At 35.5% G+C, this 17,725-nt stretch overlaps 1 protein-coding gene across 2 annotated transcripts in view; it reads left to right on the top strand.

The window, feature by feature from the left end:
* The first annotated feature begins 1,306 nt into the window (after positions 1 to 1,306).
* Positions 1,307 to 17,725, top strand: part of LOC149784401 (uncharacterized) — a 31,505-nt gene continuing 15,086 nt past the window's right edge. The window contains exons 1-6 of one of the 2 annotated variants that reach the window (XM_089932455.1): positions 1,307 to 1,409; positions 5,666 to 5,764; positions 9,492 to 9,692; positions 11,110 to 11,219; positions 13,127 to 13,183; positions 16,525 to 16,635. In XM_089932455.1, the coding sequence (XP_089788581.1) occupies positions 9,521 to 9,692; positions 11,110 to 11,219; positions 13,127 to 13,183; positions 16,525 to 16,635 (450 nt within the window). In that variant the 5' untranslated portion in view covers positions 1,307 to 1,409; positions 5,666 to 5,764; positions 9,492 to 9,520. The remainder of the gene's footprint in view (positions 1,410 to 5,665; positions 5,765 to 9,491; positions 9,693 to 11,109; positions 11,220 to 13,126; positions 13,184 to 16,524; positions 16,636 to 17,725) is intronic. The other variant, XM_089932456.1, reaches the window with a different exon arrangement.

The raw sequence follows: 17,725 nt of genomic DNA, 5'->3' as shown, positions 1-17,725 counted from the left end.
TAGTCGGAATTACAGTACAATTTCAAAATTTGTAATCAAGCTTGAGAACCCATGGCATGGCTCGTGTAATTCGGATTTGCAGAAATTAGAAAGTACATTTTGAGGAAATTCAGGATGTAAAACTGTGAGTATATTTTTAGCTATTCTTATCATCAGCTAAAGAAGACAGTTTATGCCTTGTCACATGCATGTTATTTGTAAGGACCCCTGTCTGGTGTCTATAGCTAGCCTAAATCTGAAACATTGTATCAAAGAAGTTAACGCGGAATGTGCCAACGCAGCTGGTATGTAGCAGTCCACGAACGTTTGCTTTAGTTCATTAAGAAACAAATTTAATCAACCAAAACGTAAAGCGTTTACTACGTGAGTGTGGATGATTTGTTGTTGTTGTTGAATTTAATTATAGTGGCGTGCGCACAATTGTGCATGTGCCACCTTTTGTTTTTTTACTGCACGGCGGCGTGCTAGTTGTTCCTGGGGAAAGGAATGGTGCCACCTCCCCCATGATTTGTTTACAAAGTAGTTACTAATACACTATTGAGCACACGAGAGTTCAATATCGTAAAATATTGCACGATTCTGACAATGTAAAGTTAACGGAGATTTTTGTATAGCATATAATAATAAATTGTACTAATGCTATCGCGCCTATATAATGTGACGCCGCGCGTTTGCTCTCTTCTAAATGGAAAAAAGACTCCCTCTGACCGAAGTTTATATGCAAGTGCCTTGTCCCATTGTTTCACCTGTTTTCCTTTTTAAAAAATTGAGCTGAATACCGTGCTGGCTAGCGTAGAGGCGTCGTCAATCATTTCGGGGATGCTATTAAACCCGGATTATTTTATGTACAAGTTCAAGAAGGTCATGGAGTGGGTCTTCATGTTTACATTTAGCAATCACATTTTCATATGCATTTAGAATAGAACTTTGGGATATTTTTTGTACACTTTATGACTATCACTTTCCTTAATTAAAGGACGATCGTTCTTTCTTGATACCAACTGGACTTTCGACCAAAACAACACGTGATCCAATGTTTACACAATGACGTATCGTTGCGCAGAATTATCCTACACGCAGAAGACATCGACACGAAGTGTGTATGTGTGTGTATATATATATATATATATATATATATATATATATATATATATATATATATATGAAAATTAACAATCATCAAATAAATTAGTAAACCATCTACCAATAAACTTGTAAATTTTTTATTATCGTACACAATAAACACTAAAACTTTACACAATACGTTTCGCTTTTGCTTCATGTGGTGTACGCGTTTAAAAAAAAAAAAAAAAATTGGTTCCCGCGGAACTTCCGTTTCCGACTAAGGTGCGGTTCAGGGAAGACACCCACATTCTCTAAATGTGTTGATGGGCCAAGTGGATAACAAGGTAATGTGTTTATATATCTACCTGCAAAAGTCTACGATATTGTTCTGTTTGAGTAGAGAATCGAGCCTTTTTTTTTCTAGTAGGTACTATGTGAAATAATCACAGGCACTTCATTATGGGGTAAACTAATGTGTACCCTCGCCATTATATGGTGAGTGTACACATTAGTTTACCCCAGAACCAAGTGCCTGTGGAAATAATCCCAATTCTTTTTGAAGTTCATCCTTTTGACAGAAGAATAATTTAACCTTCCCCGTTTGTTTGTACCCCTACTGATTTTAAAAACGAAGCATCAAAGATATGAAAAAGCACAAAACTTAGTCCATTCATTGATTATCAAATTCTAACCTGACTGTCGATTTATTGGCGTTTCGAAGCAAACGGAAACTCCCGATGTCTTAATTACTGCTCGACTGTGTGGAACCCACATAATAAAGATCTAATAAATAAGACAGATGGTTCAGATGAGAGCGGCTAGATTCACCACAAACAAATATCATAACATTATCAGTATCAGTGCAGTGTTGAACCAACTCCAGTGGGAATCATTCCAATCCAAGCAAACCATGGCCCAGCTAACCATGTTGTACAAGATTGTCAACAACATAGTGGACATACCAGTGGACAAATACCTGACCCTGGCATATAGCCAAACTAGGGCAAACCACAAGAAAAATCAAAGTCAACATTGACAAATTGTTTCAAGTTCAGCTTCTTCCCATGTACAATGGGGACTTGGAACAAATTACCATAAATAATTGAAGAAGCTCCTGACTTGGTATCTCACAACCAGGAGCATTCCAAAACCATATTCTACTGAACTAGTCAGCTACAAGTAAGACCTAGTGATTCTCGGGTCTATGTCGGTTGAGGTTCCTTATCTCATTGTCGTTACGGTAGCCAGATTGGTCTGAGTATGAATGGACAAAAACATACACTGACACTCTTTTACTTATTTCTGCCTTTCCTGTCATTACTCTTCTGACTGTCCAATAACTTCCACCTTTATGTACCAAACACCACCCGTTGCTTAATAGTCAATTGTGACTGCTTCAACGTATTTATAGATAGATAAACATGTAGAGAGACTGCTCACTATCCATTTCTTGTTCCTAGAATAGGCTAGTTCAGTAGGGGAAAAAAATCGTCTTCTGTATCTATTATTTGCAGTGACTATTTAAAATACTAATTTTGAAACAAATACATAGTAGGATCATGTTCAAAAAGATGTAATTCCAAAATTACGGAATTACCTAGATTATCAATGGTGCATGACCTACTTTAGTCCTACAATGTAAGATGTATCACATGTTTATTGTTATTTATGTTTTAGTACTTGATGCCCAAAGCATAAATATCAAGGACAATGTCTTACTTTGTAGGGCTAGACCTACTTCAAAACAGTGACAAAGGAATACAAACCGACTTGGTGATCCTAGACTTTTAGAAAGTATTTGATACTGTGCCACATCATAAATTACTGCTCAAGTTGGAAAACTTTGGAATCACTTGGCCATTACACTGTTGGCTACATATGTTCTTGATAAAGTGACACACGCAAGTGGTGGTGAATGGAAAATCATCTGAAGCAGTTACTGTCGACTCCGGTGTCCCTCAGGGAACCGTACTGGGACCACTCCTTTTCCTTTCCGATATTAATGATCTTCCAGATTGTGTGAAATCTCAGGTTACGCTGTTTGAAGATGACTGTCTCCTATACAGAACAATTCAAAACCAGAGTGACCATCTTACCCTCTAGAATGATCTTACAGTCTTGAAAAATGGGCGACTGATCGGGGTATGACTTTCAATGCCACTAAATGTTACCTCATGTGTATAACCAGTAAAACAGCAAAATCATCTCACTTCTACACCTTAAATAACCACATGCTACAACATGTCAGTGAAAACCCCTATCTTGGACTTCAGGTGGGAAATTGACCAAGAAATGAAACCTCAGACACTGTCCAAAGACATGCAGACAAACTTCCTATCAAGCGAGACGAGTCAGATCTGTGTTAGAATATGGTTTTGATGTCTGGGATCCATACTATATAGAATGTTGATAGAATAGAGAAGGTCCACACCAGGCAGCAAGATTTATATCTGGTGACTACAAAACCAGAGAAGCATGATGCATCACTACAATGTTAACTGACCTGGGTCTACCAGCATTCTAAGACAGGTGTAGTAGGATTTCTTTGACATATGGATGAGTTGGTGAAAGTATAAACATTGTAGAAAAACTAGTATCAAATAATAGTAGATGTGTTGTAGCTGAGCAATGTAGAACAGAACAGTTTAGAAATTCTTTCTTCGTAAAACAAATTGCGGACTGGAATCATCTGAGGGACAGTGTTGTGTGCATGCAGTAAGTGGAGAGCTTCAAGACAACAATTATACTACTTTCTAGTTGGCTCTCTCTTATGCCATAACTGGCCCTGCACTGTATGCATTCAGATTCAGGTGCGGCCAGTATTAATGGTGGAGGAAGAACCCAGGAAATCCCCGGAAAGAACCACCAACCCTCGAGAAGCTACTGGCAAGCTTTCTTACATACCCACATTGGCTGAATCCGAGACTCGAACCTATGCAGACAGAGGTGAGATGGCAGTGATTCGTAACGGAAAGCGCTTTAGACCACTCGGGGCCCCCGGCGGCTTGGTACTAAACTAGGTGAAGAAAAGAGCATGTTTAGTCACAATTTAGGTTGGTAGGTTGTTTTGTTTTCTTCTTTTTCTTTTTTTTCAACATACATAGCGTTCAGTATAACATCAAAGCACATGACATTCAATCCGGTTTGTACTGAATCACACGATAAGATAGTCCTTGTCCATGTACTTTAACATTGTATTTTACAGTATGTGTGTCTCAGGACCTGTAAATAATGACCTTCCAAAGAAATGTGTCCATGTACTTTAACATTGTATTTTACAGTATGTGTGTCTCAGGACCTGTAAATAATGACCTTCCAAAGAAATGTGTCCATGTACTTTAACATTGTGATTTTACAGTATGTGTATCTCAGGACCTGTAAATAATGACCTTCCAAAGAAATGTGTCCATGTACTTTAACATTGTATTTTACAGTATGTGTGTCTCAGGACCTGTAAATAATGACCTTCCAAAGAAATGTGTCCATGTACTTTAACATTGTATTTTACAGTATGTGTGTCTCAGGACCTGTAAATAATGACCTTTCAAAGAAATGTGTCCATGTACTTTAACATTGTATTTTGCAGTATGTGTGTCTCAGGACCTGTAAATAATGACCTTCCAAAGAAATGTGGCCATGTACTTTAACATTGTATTTTACAGTATGTGTATGTCAGGACATATAAATAATGACCTTCCAAAGAAATGTGTCCATGTACTTTAACATTGTATTTTGCATTATGTGTATCTCAGGACCTGTAAATAATGACCTTCCAAAGAAATGTGGATGTACAAGGATACAAATAAAATGAATACTTCTGATTTTAAGGTATCACCTTCTAAAAAATGGCACACGTTAATGAAATAATTGGTACTGAATGCATATATGACCTGTATAACATTTATTTATGGTTCACGAAGTTGAGTGTAATAAAATTAGTGCTACACTCCCAGCAGCTTTTAAACCTTAAGCCCCTGTAATTTTTAAAATGAACAGCATCAAAGATATTAAAATAATCCACAAAAATTACACATTTCGTTCATTGATGTGAAGAAGGTGACATTGTTGGTGACCATTGAGCTAGATAGTATAAATAGGACCGTAGCAAGTTTATAGCTGGACAAAATGGTGCCCCAGCCGTTGGCACCTCCACTTAGGGAAAAATACCGGTACCACAAAATCTAGTATGTAATAGCCCCCACCCCCCAGCTTTTACAATTAAAGACAGTACATGAGGAAGCCAATTAAAACATCAGTTCATGAGCTATGTATGAGGCTTTTGCGATGACATGGTCAGACATGGGGTCAGATAATTTTAAAGTACTAAAGTATGAGTACAGATACTTTTCCTGGTGTACGGATACAAATATTTTTGTTAGAGTATGGGGGTAGATACTTTTGTTAGGGTATGAGTACAAATATTTTTGTTAGGGTATGAGTACAAATATTTTTGTTATGGTATGAGTACAAATACTTGTTAGATTATGAGTACAAATATTTTTGTTTGCACAGAATTCAGACGTGTAGCACTTATCTCACATTATATTTCACTGAACATCTGATTCCTTTATTCAGAAGTGTTTATTTTTTTATTTTTCAGACCAAAATGATTACAAACTAAAAGAAAGGAAATATTCAGTTGGGTAGGATTCTATAGTAAGAGTAATACATCCAAGAACATCTGTCTTTAATAACTAAGGTTTGTATTATATTCACCCAAATATTAATATCAAGTTCAAAACATTACAATTTTATTTACTTATCAGCTATTTATTTATTTATTATACACTACTTAAGGAAAAAAACTTTATACAATAAAAACGTGGAATGAGTGACTACAGGTCATACTGAACGCTGCTGTGGTTTTTCCCACTAATTTTTTGAGTTTTCATTGAGTTTATGGAGTTGTTGTTTTTGTGGAATTTCTAGTCATTTATGATGGTTGACCTTTTACTTTAAGAGATAAATTAAAAGATATGTGTTGTGATAGAGACAGAATAAATATGTCCTCTGCCTTCAAAACAAAATTGTCATATGGGAAAATTTAGATGTTTTATTTGTTCATTATTGTTGATTTTGTCAGGGAAATTTATGAAATTTTGCATTGTTCTGTAGGTTATCTTGTGCAGGGCAATGGCTGCTGTATATCTGAGGGTACCATAATTGTTTAGTTAGATACACAGATATGAATGATTTGTTTTTGTTTTGGATAAGGTCTATTGCAGCTATTGGTTGGATCTGCATTGTAATCACGAAAATGAATAAAAAGAAATACACTGATGCCAAGATGATTTGACATATGATTTACTTTTGTTATGTATATTTAATTTAATTGTTTGCTTGTTAGCTTTAAAAACAATTTTTATTTCATTATATGCTATCATAATCTAACATTGTATGCTGGACTTGACCTTGTCCAAAACTGAGTTCATTTCTGCTTGACCTGATTGACTTTTTTTTCCATTTCATTTTATGTCAACAACTTATACATATTTAAATTATTCTCTATGTGTATGAGCTTGATAGCAGGATTATTATTCAGGTAAACAAGAAGGTTAAATATGTTTATTTGGGTCAGGTTTTTGGAGATTCCCAAGTGAATCTTACAGGTTATTGTGTTGTAAGTAAACAAGACTCATTAGATCATTCAGAAGGTTATTTTCCATTAGGTAAGGGGGGTTGTTTTGTTGTTGAAAATGCTAATTGTGACATAAGGTCAAGCAGAGAACTTTATTATCTTTTGACTGATGATTTTTCTAGTCATGCTTTAACATCTAGCACTTCAAGTTGTATTATGTTGTGACCAGTTTGGGCTGAATTTTATTTTCTTAAAATTATTGAATTCAAGTGATTATTTTCTCTGGAAATGCAAACGTGCTCTGATAAAATTCTTCGATGAAGACATTGACTGGAATTTATACTGAATTCAAACCTGGAATAATATTTCTGTGATTCAACAAAAGACTGTGGATACATCAGCACTTCAGTAGCTACCATAGACATGTCTTTGACTTCATATTTGAGATAATTTCTGGACTTTTACTGAATTTTATTCAGGACTTTAAATTACTAGGACATGTGTCTGTAATTCTTGGATTATTTTGGGATTTAATTCGAAATGCCATAAGTTCTTTTTTCTCATTTTCACTTTGTATTCTGGCAAAATAAATTAATTGTTAAATTTTACAAAGCTTGTTGTCTTTCACTCTTTTCTGTTGCTTATTTTAAGAGCATAGACTCATAACACTTTGATCACATGGTTAACATTAGATGGCTTTGCACTGTTCCATTACATTTCCAAATGGAATAAGGTCAAATATTTGTAGATGGAAACAAATGCCTCATTTAATGTTGAATGCAGTGCACTTTAAAAAAAGTGGCTAACATTCTGCAATGTCCCAGCCAGATATAATGAAACTATAAAAGCCATGAAGTGGTATAATATCGATGAGGTCAGTTTAATTAAAAGATTTTAAAGTTTAATTTCAAAATGCTTAATTGTCATATTATTTATTCCCTGCCATATTCAGAAAGTTCCTCATCTCCCACTTTACAAATGAGAGGTGATTTTATATGAAAATTTTCATTTCAGAATAGACCCTGATTATAATGATGAGATACAAAATCTTATCAATACTGACAGCTATAGACTGGATAAAGCTGAGGTGGGCTGTAGTTCAGGATGAAATCTAGTCTCATTTTTTTATGCTTTGTGAGACCTTGCTAAATGAGTAAAGATGTATGAAAATGATTTAATGCTTAAAATGTAGCTTACAAAAATATAGTAGTGTTCCTGATTGCTTACCATTGTCAGTGTTAGTTATGTAAACAAAAATTGGTTTGCATGAATAAAGGCAATCTGTTAGCACACTATGTTGTTGCTATTCCTCCTAAATTTATCTCTGATGCAAGACTTCAAAGTGTCATCATATTTATTTTCTCATGTAGTCTTTTTCTATAATCCAGGGCTTACAAGTTGATATATACCAGCATCAGTTAGCTATATTGGTGTTTCCATGGGAATGGCATTCATGTCACAGTTCCATGGTTTGATATTGTCTATAATGTGTAAAACAAATGCCATCAAAAACCAATAACTGGCATTATCAGACCTAGTGATAAATCAGACCCAATGTCTGACCAAATCAACCATCTATGTCAGTTTGCTAGCTGATTTATCAGACCAATTAGTACTACTGGAAAAGTCCTTGGTTTGAAGAAAATCTTGTTGTTTTACAGAATTTACTTTCAAATCTAAGCTTCCCTATGATATTTAGATTTTACAAAATTCTGAGTCTGTGATAGCTCTGCAGAGTTAACCTGAATGGGTGGTCATCTTGAAATCAGATTTTTGCCAAAAGTTGGTCCTAATTGAAATGTATTAGTATGTCCTTGGGAAAAGTTTTTAGCTCTGATTTACTTAGCATAATATGCCCAATATTATGTTATTATAACCACACTATAAAAATGAAATCTAGATGCAATGGTGCCGTATTGTATTCAGTATGGCTACCAAGTTTTTCATGTTGAAAATCTTGTTATTGATCAAGAATGTAGGAGATGGTCTCAACACTTGGCCATTAAAAAGAAATGGTTTTGTCTTTCATTCCTGAAATTCTTTTTGGCCAGTCAAGGTCAGTCTTTTCAAAAGAATCTAGCTTAAGTTTGTTAAACATAAATCTGTCTTAAGTTTGTTAAATATATATCTGTCTTAACTTTGTTAAATATAAATCTGTCTTAAGTTTGTTAAGTATAAATCTGTCTTAAGTTTGTTATATATAAATCTGTCTTAAGTTTGTTAAATATAAATCTGTCTTAAGTTTGTTAAATATAAATCTGTCTTAAGTTTGTTAAATATAAATCTGGCTTAAGTTTGTTAAATATATATATCTATCTTAAGTTTGTTAAATATAAATCTGTCTTAAGTTTGTTAAGTATAAATCTGTCTTAAGTTTGTTATATATAAATCTGTCTTAAGTTTGTTAAATATAAATCTGTCTTAAGTTTGTTAAATATAAATCTGTCTTAAGTTTGTTAAATATAAATCTGTCTTAAGTTTGTTAAATATAAATCTGGCTTAAGTTTGTTAAATATATATATTTATCTTAAGTTTGTTAAATATAAATCTGTCTTAAGTTTGTTAAATATAAATCTGTCTTAAGTTTGTTAAATATAAATCTGTCTTAAGTTTGTTGAATATAAATCTGTCTTAAGTTTGTTAAATATAAATCTGTCTTAAGTTTGTTAAATATATATATCTGTCTTAAGTTTGTTAAATATAAATCTGTCTTAAGTTTGTTAAATATAAATCTAGCTTAAGTTTGTTAAAAATAAATGTTGGCAAAAGAAAGAAAATTGCCTATGGTATGTGAGAGGACAAGAAAATAGTAACAACTCTGAAATAAATTTGTAATTTCTGTTTGTAGATGTGATGAGCAGCAGATAGCAGGTTAGCATGATTCGTATAGAATATGAACGGCAAGTGGATGAGGAGATATCCCCCGAGGAACTTGAAATCCATGATGGAGCTGGATACCGATCAGAAAATAATGGCCCTGCCTTACAGACCTGGCCGCAAATTATTGGAATCGTTCAGATTATCTCTGGCTTTATCACATCTATTCTAGGTGGGATCATCATTAAACTATCTAAATCTACCATATGTACTTGCTTATGAGTTAAGACCAACTGAATCTACCGTATGTACTTGCTTATGAGTTAAGACCAACTGAATCTGGCCCCGAGTGGCCGAGTGGTCTAAAGCACTCTCCGTCACGGATCACTGCCATCTCACCTCTGTCTGCATGGGTTTGAGTCTTGGGTTCGGCCAATGTGGATATGTGAGAAAGCTTGCCGGTAGCTTCTCGTTGGTCGGTGGTTTTTTCTGGGGTTTTCCCGGGTTCTTCCTCCACCATTAATACTGGCCGCCATGTATAGCCTATCTTGTGCTGAAAATGGCGTTAAACCCTATAACAACAACAACAACCAACTGAATCTACTCTATGTACTTGCTTATGAGTTAAGACCAACTGAATCTACCATATGTACTTGCTTATGACTTAAGACCAACTGAATCTACCGTATGTACTTGCTTATGAGTTAAGACCAACTGAATCTACCGTATGTACTTGCTTATGAGTTAAGACCAGCTGAAATCAGTGTTCTTTATTATACTGATTACCTAAAAACTGCATGGACCCAGATTTACCAGTGCATTTTGCAATCTTGGACTGTGAAGTTTTTTGTGTGTATGTGTGATCTGGATTTTTAACAGAGCTTTAAAATATTTTAGTCATATCACTATGATAGCTTAGCCTTATGACCCCGTTTACATATTTTGACAAGCAGGTCTTGTCACCCTCAAAAGAGATTCCGGCAACCCTTCAGAACATCCTCATGACCCTGATTTGGGTAGCAACCCAGAGGTTGGAAACCACTGCAGTAAAGTACTGATTCAAGAAAGTGAAACATTGGCAGAGCTTAATTTAGTGAAAAATCATAATTTGGAGCAGTAGTACTTAGAAGACAATACCTGTGAGTTGTGGAAAATTGTACATAATAACCATAAAGAACAGTTTCTAAACTTGTTCAAACTTGCTAGGCTAGCTCTGCATATGCCCCTACAGACAAGTAGACTGTGAAAGGGTTCTCAGCATATAACAATATTCATACACAGATAGGTCACAGATTAAGCTCACAAACAATAAACAAATTAATGGTTTTACAACTAAAGGTTACATCTTATAATAAAAAAAAGATTTTGACTTCAGTATAGCTCTAACAGAGTGGAGCAGGAAGAGAGATGTATGGATATTGAATTATTAGGTAAATATTGAACTATGGTCATTTCCTCCTTCCCCTCCTTATAGTTCTACTCCACCCTTATTTTTGTGACATGGGTAGCAGCTATCCCCCCTCACAATTATAGAAAGTTCTGGCAGTATCTATGCTGCATGTTTGAAATAAGTATTGTAAATGGTCCGTGTGTGAGGTTAAAATTGGAGATTCAGTATAAATTTTGTACCTGCATGTTATATTTTACAGGTATTCTGGAGGTATTTGTCATTCCACTGATAGTTGAGCCTGCAAGAGAAGATGCGTTGCACTTAGGTAAAGACAACTGCTTTGGTGCAGGACTATGGGCAGGCATCCTGGTAAGAAATTCCATTTCTTTAAACTCCCATATACATACTACTACCCACACTTATAAGGTGCATGTTGGTTTAGATCTCAGTAAATTGATTACAGTTTTTGTTTTTGTTCTTCTTTTGCTGCTTTATTTATTTCACCTAATTGTAGTTATGGGCTTGATAACCATATGTGATTTTGTGATTTTGATTTTTTAACGTAGCTTTATCAATTTTTCAGTCATATCGCTACGATGTCTGCAATGTGGCAGTTTATAGTGATGTCTAGCACTGGGGCATCATGCCGCAGACATGTAGCATGATGTCCCACCCAGTCACATTATCCTGACACTGGGCCGACCAGTCCTAACACTAACCTCTTAATGCTGAGCGCCAAGCGAGGCAGCTGTTAGTACCATTTTTGTAAGTCTTTGTTATGACTCAGCCGGGGATTGAACCCACGACCTCCCGCATCCGAGGTGGATGCTCTAACCACTAGACCACCGGAGCGGTCGATAACCATATGTAATGTAAGGTGGATATTGTTGTACATTCACATGAAAAACAATAAGCTGTAGAAGTCATAGAAAGATCTAATGCAAATGACTCATCAGTTGTCAGTCCAGCTACCAGTCACAAATTTGTAATCACTACTCCTGCATAGCTCAGAGAACAGCATGAAACTTTGCAAACACTTTTGTTGTACAAGGTCTAATTGGTCCTCAGTAAAAATGGAGGACAGTATGCTTATGCTGAAGTTGAGATGGACAAAAAACATATGTCGACAAAGTGATAGGTCCCAAATTGAAAAATACTTTGTTTTTTAATCATTTATGTCAACAAACTGCCAAGTCCAACCCATACTTTGTTCTACAATTATTTGATGTTGCCATGCAATAACAGGCAAGTTTGTTTGGTCCTCCAAAGTTGGCCTTTTGTGTTTACTTCAATAACACATGCATCCTTCATCAAAGGAAGTCAGCAAAAACCTTGAATAAAAGCAATGGAATCTGATTGATTGCTGCATTTAATAAAATGGTTGGAATACATTTATTGTGCCATGAAAGTTTCCTTTTTGCAGAAAAAAGTTTATGCTTATGATCACTACCAATGGCAACGTAAAATGCTTTTTAACTTTACAATCTTTTGAAACTATAGGTCTTCAAGTTTTTTGAGGTGGGACATCTTGCAAGGATGTTTGTGAATATTTTTATTTTGTTCACATGTGTTCATTTCCCTGTAAATAGCATCATCCCATTAGTAGCCTCAGCATACCAAAATCTATGCTACTTTAAGTACATGTGCATGTAGCATATTAACAACAATCATACAGCCATGTGCTCTTGTCGACAATGAAGATGGTAGTGAATTGTTCAGTGACACCTATTTGTTGACAATGAAGATGGTAGTGAATTGTTCAGTGACACCTATTTGTTGACAATGGGATATAGATCAAATGAGGACTCCTTTTTTAAAAATGTTATTTGTGTTTTCTAATGGGATGTGACTGATGAATTTTCTAACATATGACCTGTACTCAAATTCATGTATTTTTCATATACACATACAGTACTTAACACATTATGGATTGTGCTATACAGATGTAAATTGCCAATGAATGTAGAAGTGTATTTAAGACTAGTTTTGTCTTCATTTAATCAAACTTTCCACTGGTTAGTTTCAGCATAAATTTTACTTATTGAAGAAAGGTTACCTCTTACAGATTTTTTGCCACCCCCACCCACCCCCAACACTTATCTCGACATCTGCTAATACGTTGACAATATTACCTTGGTCCAGAGGATGTTGAGATAAATGGGCAATATTGAAATAGTTTCATTCTATTTTAACCTTTTGGTTTGCATGTCTTAATACATATTATGACACATATAAAATCTAGTTATTTTTAACCATAAGAATTATTTTTCTTTCAGATGATTTTAACAGGAAGTGCTGCTACAAGGGCATCAATAAGTAAACGTGCTTCGTCGGTAAACTCAGTTGGATTTTATAACATTCTGTTAAAGAGGTGTATTTTTTATAGGTCACTGTTATAGACTTTAATTAGAATGCAGGGTACCGGTCTTTAATTTATCACACAGTCCAGTTTTTTCACTGGCATTCGGAGCTGTGGCAGCCCAGTGGATAGCATGAAAGACTCTTGACCGAAAAGGTGCAGGTCCCAGTCCTTCCATTGGACCAGTCTGGGTCAGCTACCATGGTGTGTCTGGCAAGGCATTTTTACTCTGATTGCTCAGGCACTAAATGACCTACATGTGTTGATGTGCTATAAAACACCAAACCAAGCCAAATCACTGGCATTCACTTACTTAATTATGGATTATATATTCATGAATTGATTATTGATTATCCCACACATGCTGGATAGTTTGTCCACCCATGTCTTCATGAAATTTGTATGCATATGTATCATTGACAGGATAGTATTTCCTGCTAACATGGTTAACAGATCTGCTTTTTTAAACAAGTACCTTCTGAGCTGCCACCCCATTATCATCCCAGCACCTTGGTAAAATTAAGGCTGTTATCGTTGCCCTATTCCATCAGTTTGTCTATCAGTCTAGCTGTGAAAGTTAGAGCTGTTATCATTGCCCCATTCCATCAGTTTGTCCATCTGTCAGTCTGTGAAAATTAGGGCTGTTATCATTGCCCCATTCTATCAGTTTGTCCATCTGTGATATTTTTTAGGGCTATTATCATGACCCAATTCAATAAGTTTGTCCATCTGTCCATCTGTGAAAATTAGGGCTATTATCATTACACCATTCCATCAACTTGTCCACCTGTGAAAATTAGAACTATTATCATTACACCATTCCATCAGTTTCTCCATCAGTCCATCTGTGAAAATTAGGTCTATTATCCTTGCCCCATTCAGTCAGATAGCCCATCTGTCCATCTTTAGAAAAGCTATATAGCACTTCACCACCACGGCATTTAGCCTACAACAACAACAACAATATAATTATACAAACTTGATATTTTGCATGTACTTGAGGCAAGATATGTGCTTATTGCTTTTGGGGTTGAATATGTCAAAGGTCAAGATACTGGAGACAAGAAAGACATCTACTGTGTATTATATGCTAACTGTAAATTAGACCATTCATTTTGGATTCCTTACCATTAATTTACCTCTGCATCATGGACCAGTGCAAAACTTTGTGTTGCCATTAGTTTGAGGAGAAAATCTGTTAATAAAAGGTAGAAAGACAAGGTCACCATGACTGGTTGAAGAAAACATACTTTCCACTCAAAAACTCATGAGCACATACCTTGTACTTAAGTTAAGAAAGAAGGCCATTGATTTTGATGTCAGATTGTCAAAGGTCAAGTAGATTGTGACTCAAAGGTAAATTAATTTATGTGAAATTTTCCCTATGGATGGCTTGCATACTGGAAACTTTTTTAAGTCATTTGCAGGACTTAGGAAAATTTTCTAAGCATTCATCCCAGGGATGGGTGAGTTACAAGAGTTACTCGGCTCTATCCTTGTTAATGGTATTCGCATATACTGTGTAACCTATCACTAATTTAGGTATCTCATCCTTTTCAGTAACCTATCACTAATTTAGGTATCTCATCCTTTTCAGTAACCTATCACTAATTTAGGTATCTCATCCTTTTCAGTAAGCTATCACACATCTTTCAGGGTTTGATATGGGAAAAGTTAAGAGACGGAGAAGTCAAAATTTTATGGTTTTGTCCAATCAGACATTGTTACTTCAGCCCCAGATCACCCATATTTTCAAGACTGTTTGGCTTTATTTGTACACTTTGATGCCATAGTAAAGACGCAACCATATATTTACATAAGCATTTAATTATTTTCATACATCAAATGTCAGTAACTTGTATATGAAAGAAGGATTCCAACATTCTTAATTTCTGCTAAATTTAATGCCAAAAGGTCCATTTTTGTCAAACCTCCATTACAGAGATAGATACAAACACCATATTAACAAGAAAGATTGTTGATTTCTGATTGGCCAAAAGAATTAGAACATTTATTGGTCAACTAGGTTATGACCAATCATCTATTGTCCTGACATTTTCAGCTTCGTAAGTAGATAATAACAGCATCCATTGTGTGAAGGTTTGTGGAATTGGTTGAGACACTTAAAATACCCACTTTTAAGCTGGCAACATTTTTCTTGTGACAAGTAATTATATGGAATCTTCTCTTTGGCATGACAGTGTATTAATACATCTTCTGTCTTGAAAATACTGGTGACCTGAGGCAACTGTTATTTTGCCTGACCAGAGGTCAAATTTTGACAGTTTATGTCTCTTAACCACTAAAAGGTCCAACTCATAAAGATGTGTGATTGCTAAAATGGAATCTCTCTCCACATCAAAATGATGCCTAAAATTACTGAAAAGTGTAACTGTTAATGCAAACACCTTTAAGAAATTGCGTTCAGAGTGTGAAACTGTAACAAAATATGCTTATAATATTTACCCATTTCAGTATATCAAGCTTATATTACATATGTGTGTATGAGAGAAAAAATGAATTTTCTTTGTAACATGTTCTCGGCTGACAACATTTAAACAGATTAGGCATATGTTGTTTATAATTGACATATACCATGATGTTCAGCAATGTTGAACTTAAGAGTACATAATGTATTCAGATTTATTCTCACTGTGCGATTCTGCATATATTTAGCCCATGGACAAGTAATATTTTGCTCAGTCCAGGGACTAGTAATGTTTTACTCCACCTATGGACTAGTAATGTTTTACTCAGTCCATGGACAAGTAATGTTTTATTCAGCCCAGGGACTAGTAATGTTTTACTCAGCCCATGGACTAGTAATGTTTTACTCAGCACATGGACTAGTAATGTTTTACTCAGCCCATGGACAAGTAATGTTTTACTCAGCCCATGGACAAGTAATGTTTTACTCAGCCCAGGGACTAGTAATGTTTTACTCAGGCCATGGACAAGTAATGTTTTACTCAGCCCAGGGACTAGTAATGTTTTACTCAGCCCAGGGACTAGTAATGTTTTACTCAGGCCATGGACAAGTAATGTTTTACTCAGCCCAGGGACTAGTAATGTTTTACTCAGCGCATGGATTAGTAATGTTTTATTCAGCCCAGCTTATTTTCACCTGAGCAGGATGATTGGACAAGTGCTTTTCCAGAGGCCTGCATTTGGATTTGTGGTCAATCCTTGCGCCACAAGGGCATGCATAAAAGACTACAAAACAGGTGGTGTGCATATCATGTATCAATCACTGTACTTCTGTTCACAAATGTATAAGAATGCAAATTAATGGGGTTTTTTTTCTTCTCTTGGCAGGTCTACCGATTTTTCAATTTAACGGTATTGACACTTGTTATGTATGCCTTTGTGTCAGTTCTTCTGATTGTGGGCTATGGCATCAATTGGACCACTCATGATGTATATCAGGTAGGACAGAGAACATATATATATATATATATATATATATATATATATATATATATATATATATATATATATATTCACCCAGGCCACATGCATCTTTATTATAGGAAAGTATACTTGCAACTTTAGTTTTAGTTACATCCAAGATGTAACATTTATAGATGGCTGATAATGCATATGCCATCTCTTTTCTGGTTTTGGTTGCCTCAACCTTATATTCAGTTAGTCAGAGGTGCACATGGTCAGTATGTCTAGTGATCAAATGTCAACATGATCAGTAAGTCAGATACTAGTCACATTTAAAAAAATTGGATGTTGTAAAAATTCAGATGTATTTTTGGTTACTAAGGACGATTTTACTTATTGCATGAGTGAATAATCATCAGACTTTGCTCACACATTCTTCATTTGGGAGGGAACTTCCTTAGACATATAAGGCCTAGTGGGTCAAACATCAAGGTCACTTGGAGCAATTGCTTTGCTAAAGATCCTGAACCTAAAAGTGCTATCTGCCATTGTCGTTGATAAATTGTCATGAGAAAGATGTTTACCATGGGATACAAATTGCTACTGATGTGGAGGTTAAAGGTCAAATGTCAGTTACACACTGATTGGTTTATTGGAATTCCCACTGTCCATATCTGTATTATAGAAGAACTTCAGTCAAGGCAATGGACTTGGTACAAACAGATTGGAAAGAATACCTGTTGAGCTTTTTTTAAAAAAACATTAATGTGTCTGTTGGTTGGCATCAGGCCTTGAACAAACTTCATGGGTGTAAATGGAGCATAATTAGGGTTGAAGAATTAAGTCATCAAATGTCAGTGTCACATGATGAATTGTTTGGATTTTTGTGGTAAATTTGTGAAAGCAGTACAAAAGGGGCTAGGGGGGCCCAGAGTGGCCGAGTGGTCTAGAACGCTTTCTGGATCACTGCCATCTTACTTCTGTCTGCATGGGTTCTAGTCTCGGAATCGGCCAATGTGTGTACATTAGAAAGCTTGCCAGTAGCTTCTCAAGGGTCGGGGTTCTTTCTGGGGATTTCCTGGGTTCTTCCTCCACCATTAATACTGGCAGCTATATATAGCCTGTC

This window comes from Sinohyriopsis cumingii, chromosome 14 (assembly GCF_028554795.1).
Source record: "Sinohyriopsis cumingii isolate HCF-2022 chromosome 14, ASM2855479v2, whole genome shotgun sequence".
NCBI classification, from domain to species: Eukaryota; Metazoa; Mollusca; class Bivalvia; order Unionida; family Unionidae; genus Sinohyriopsis; species Sinohyriopsis cumingii.
The sequence above is the reverse complement of the archived record's forward strand: the minus strand, read 5'-3'. Positions and strand labels throughout refer to the sequence as shown.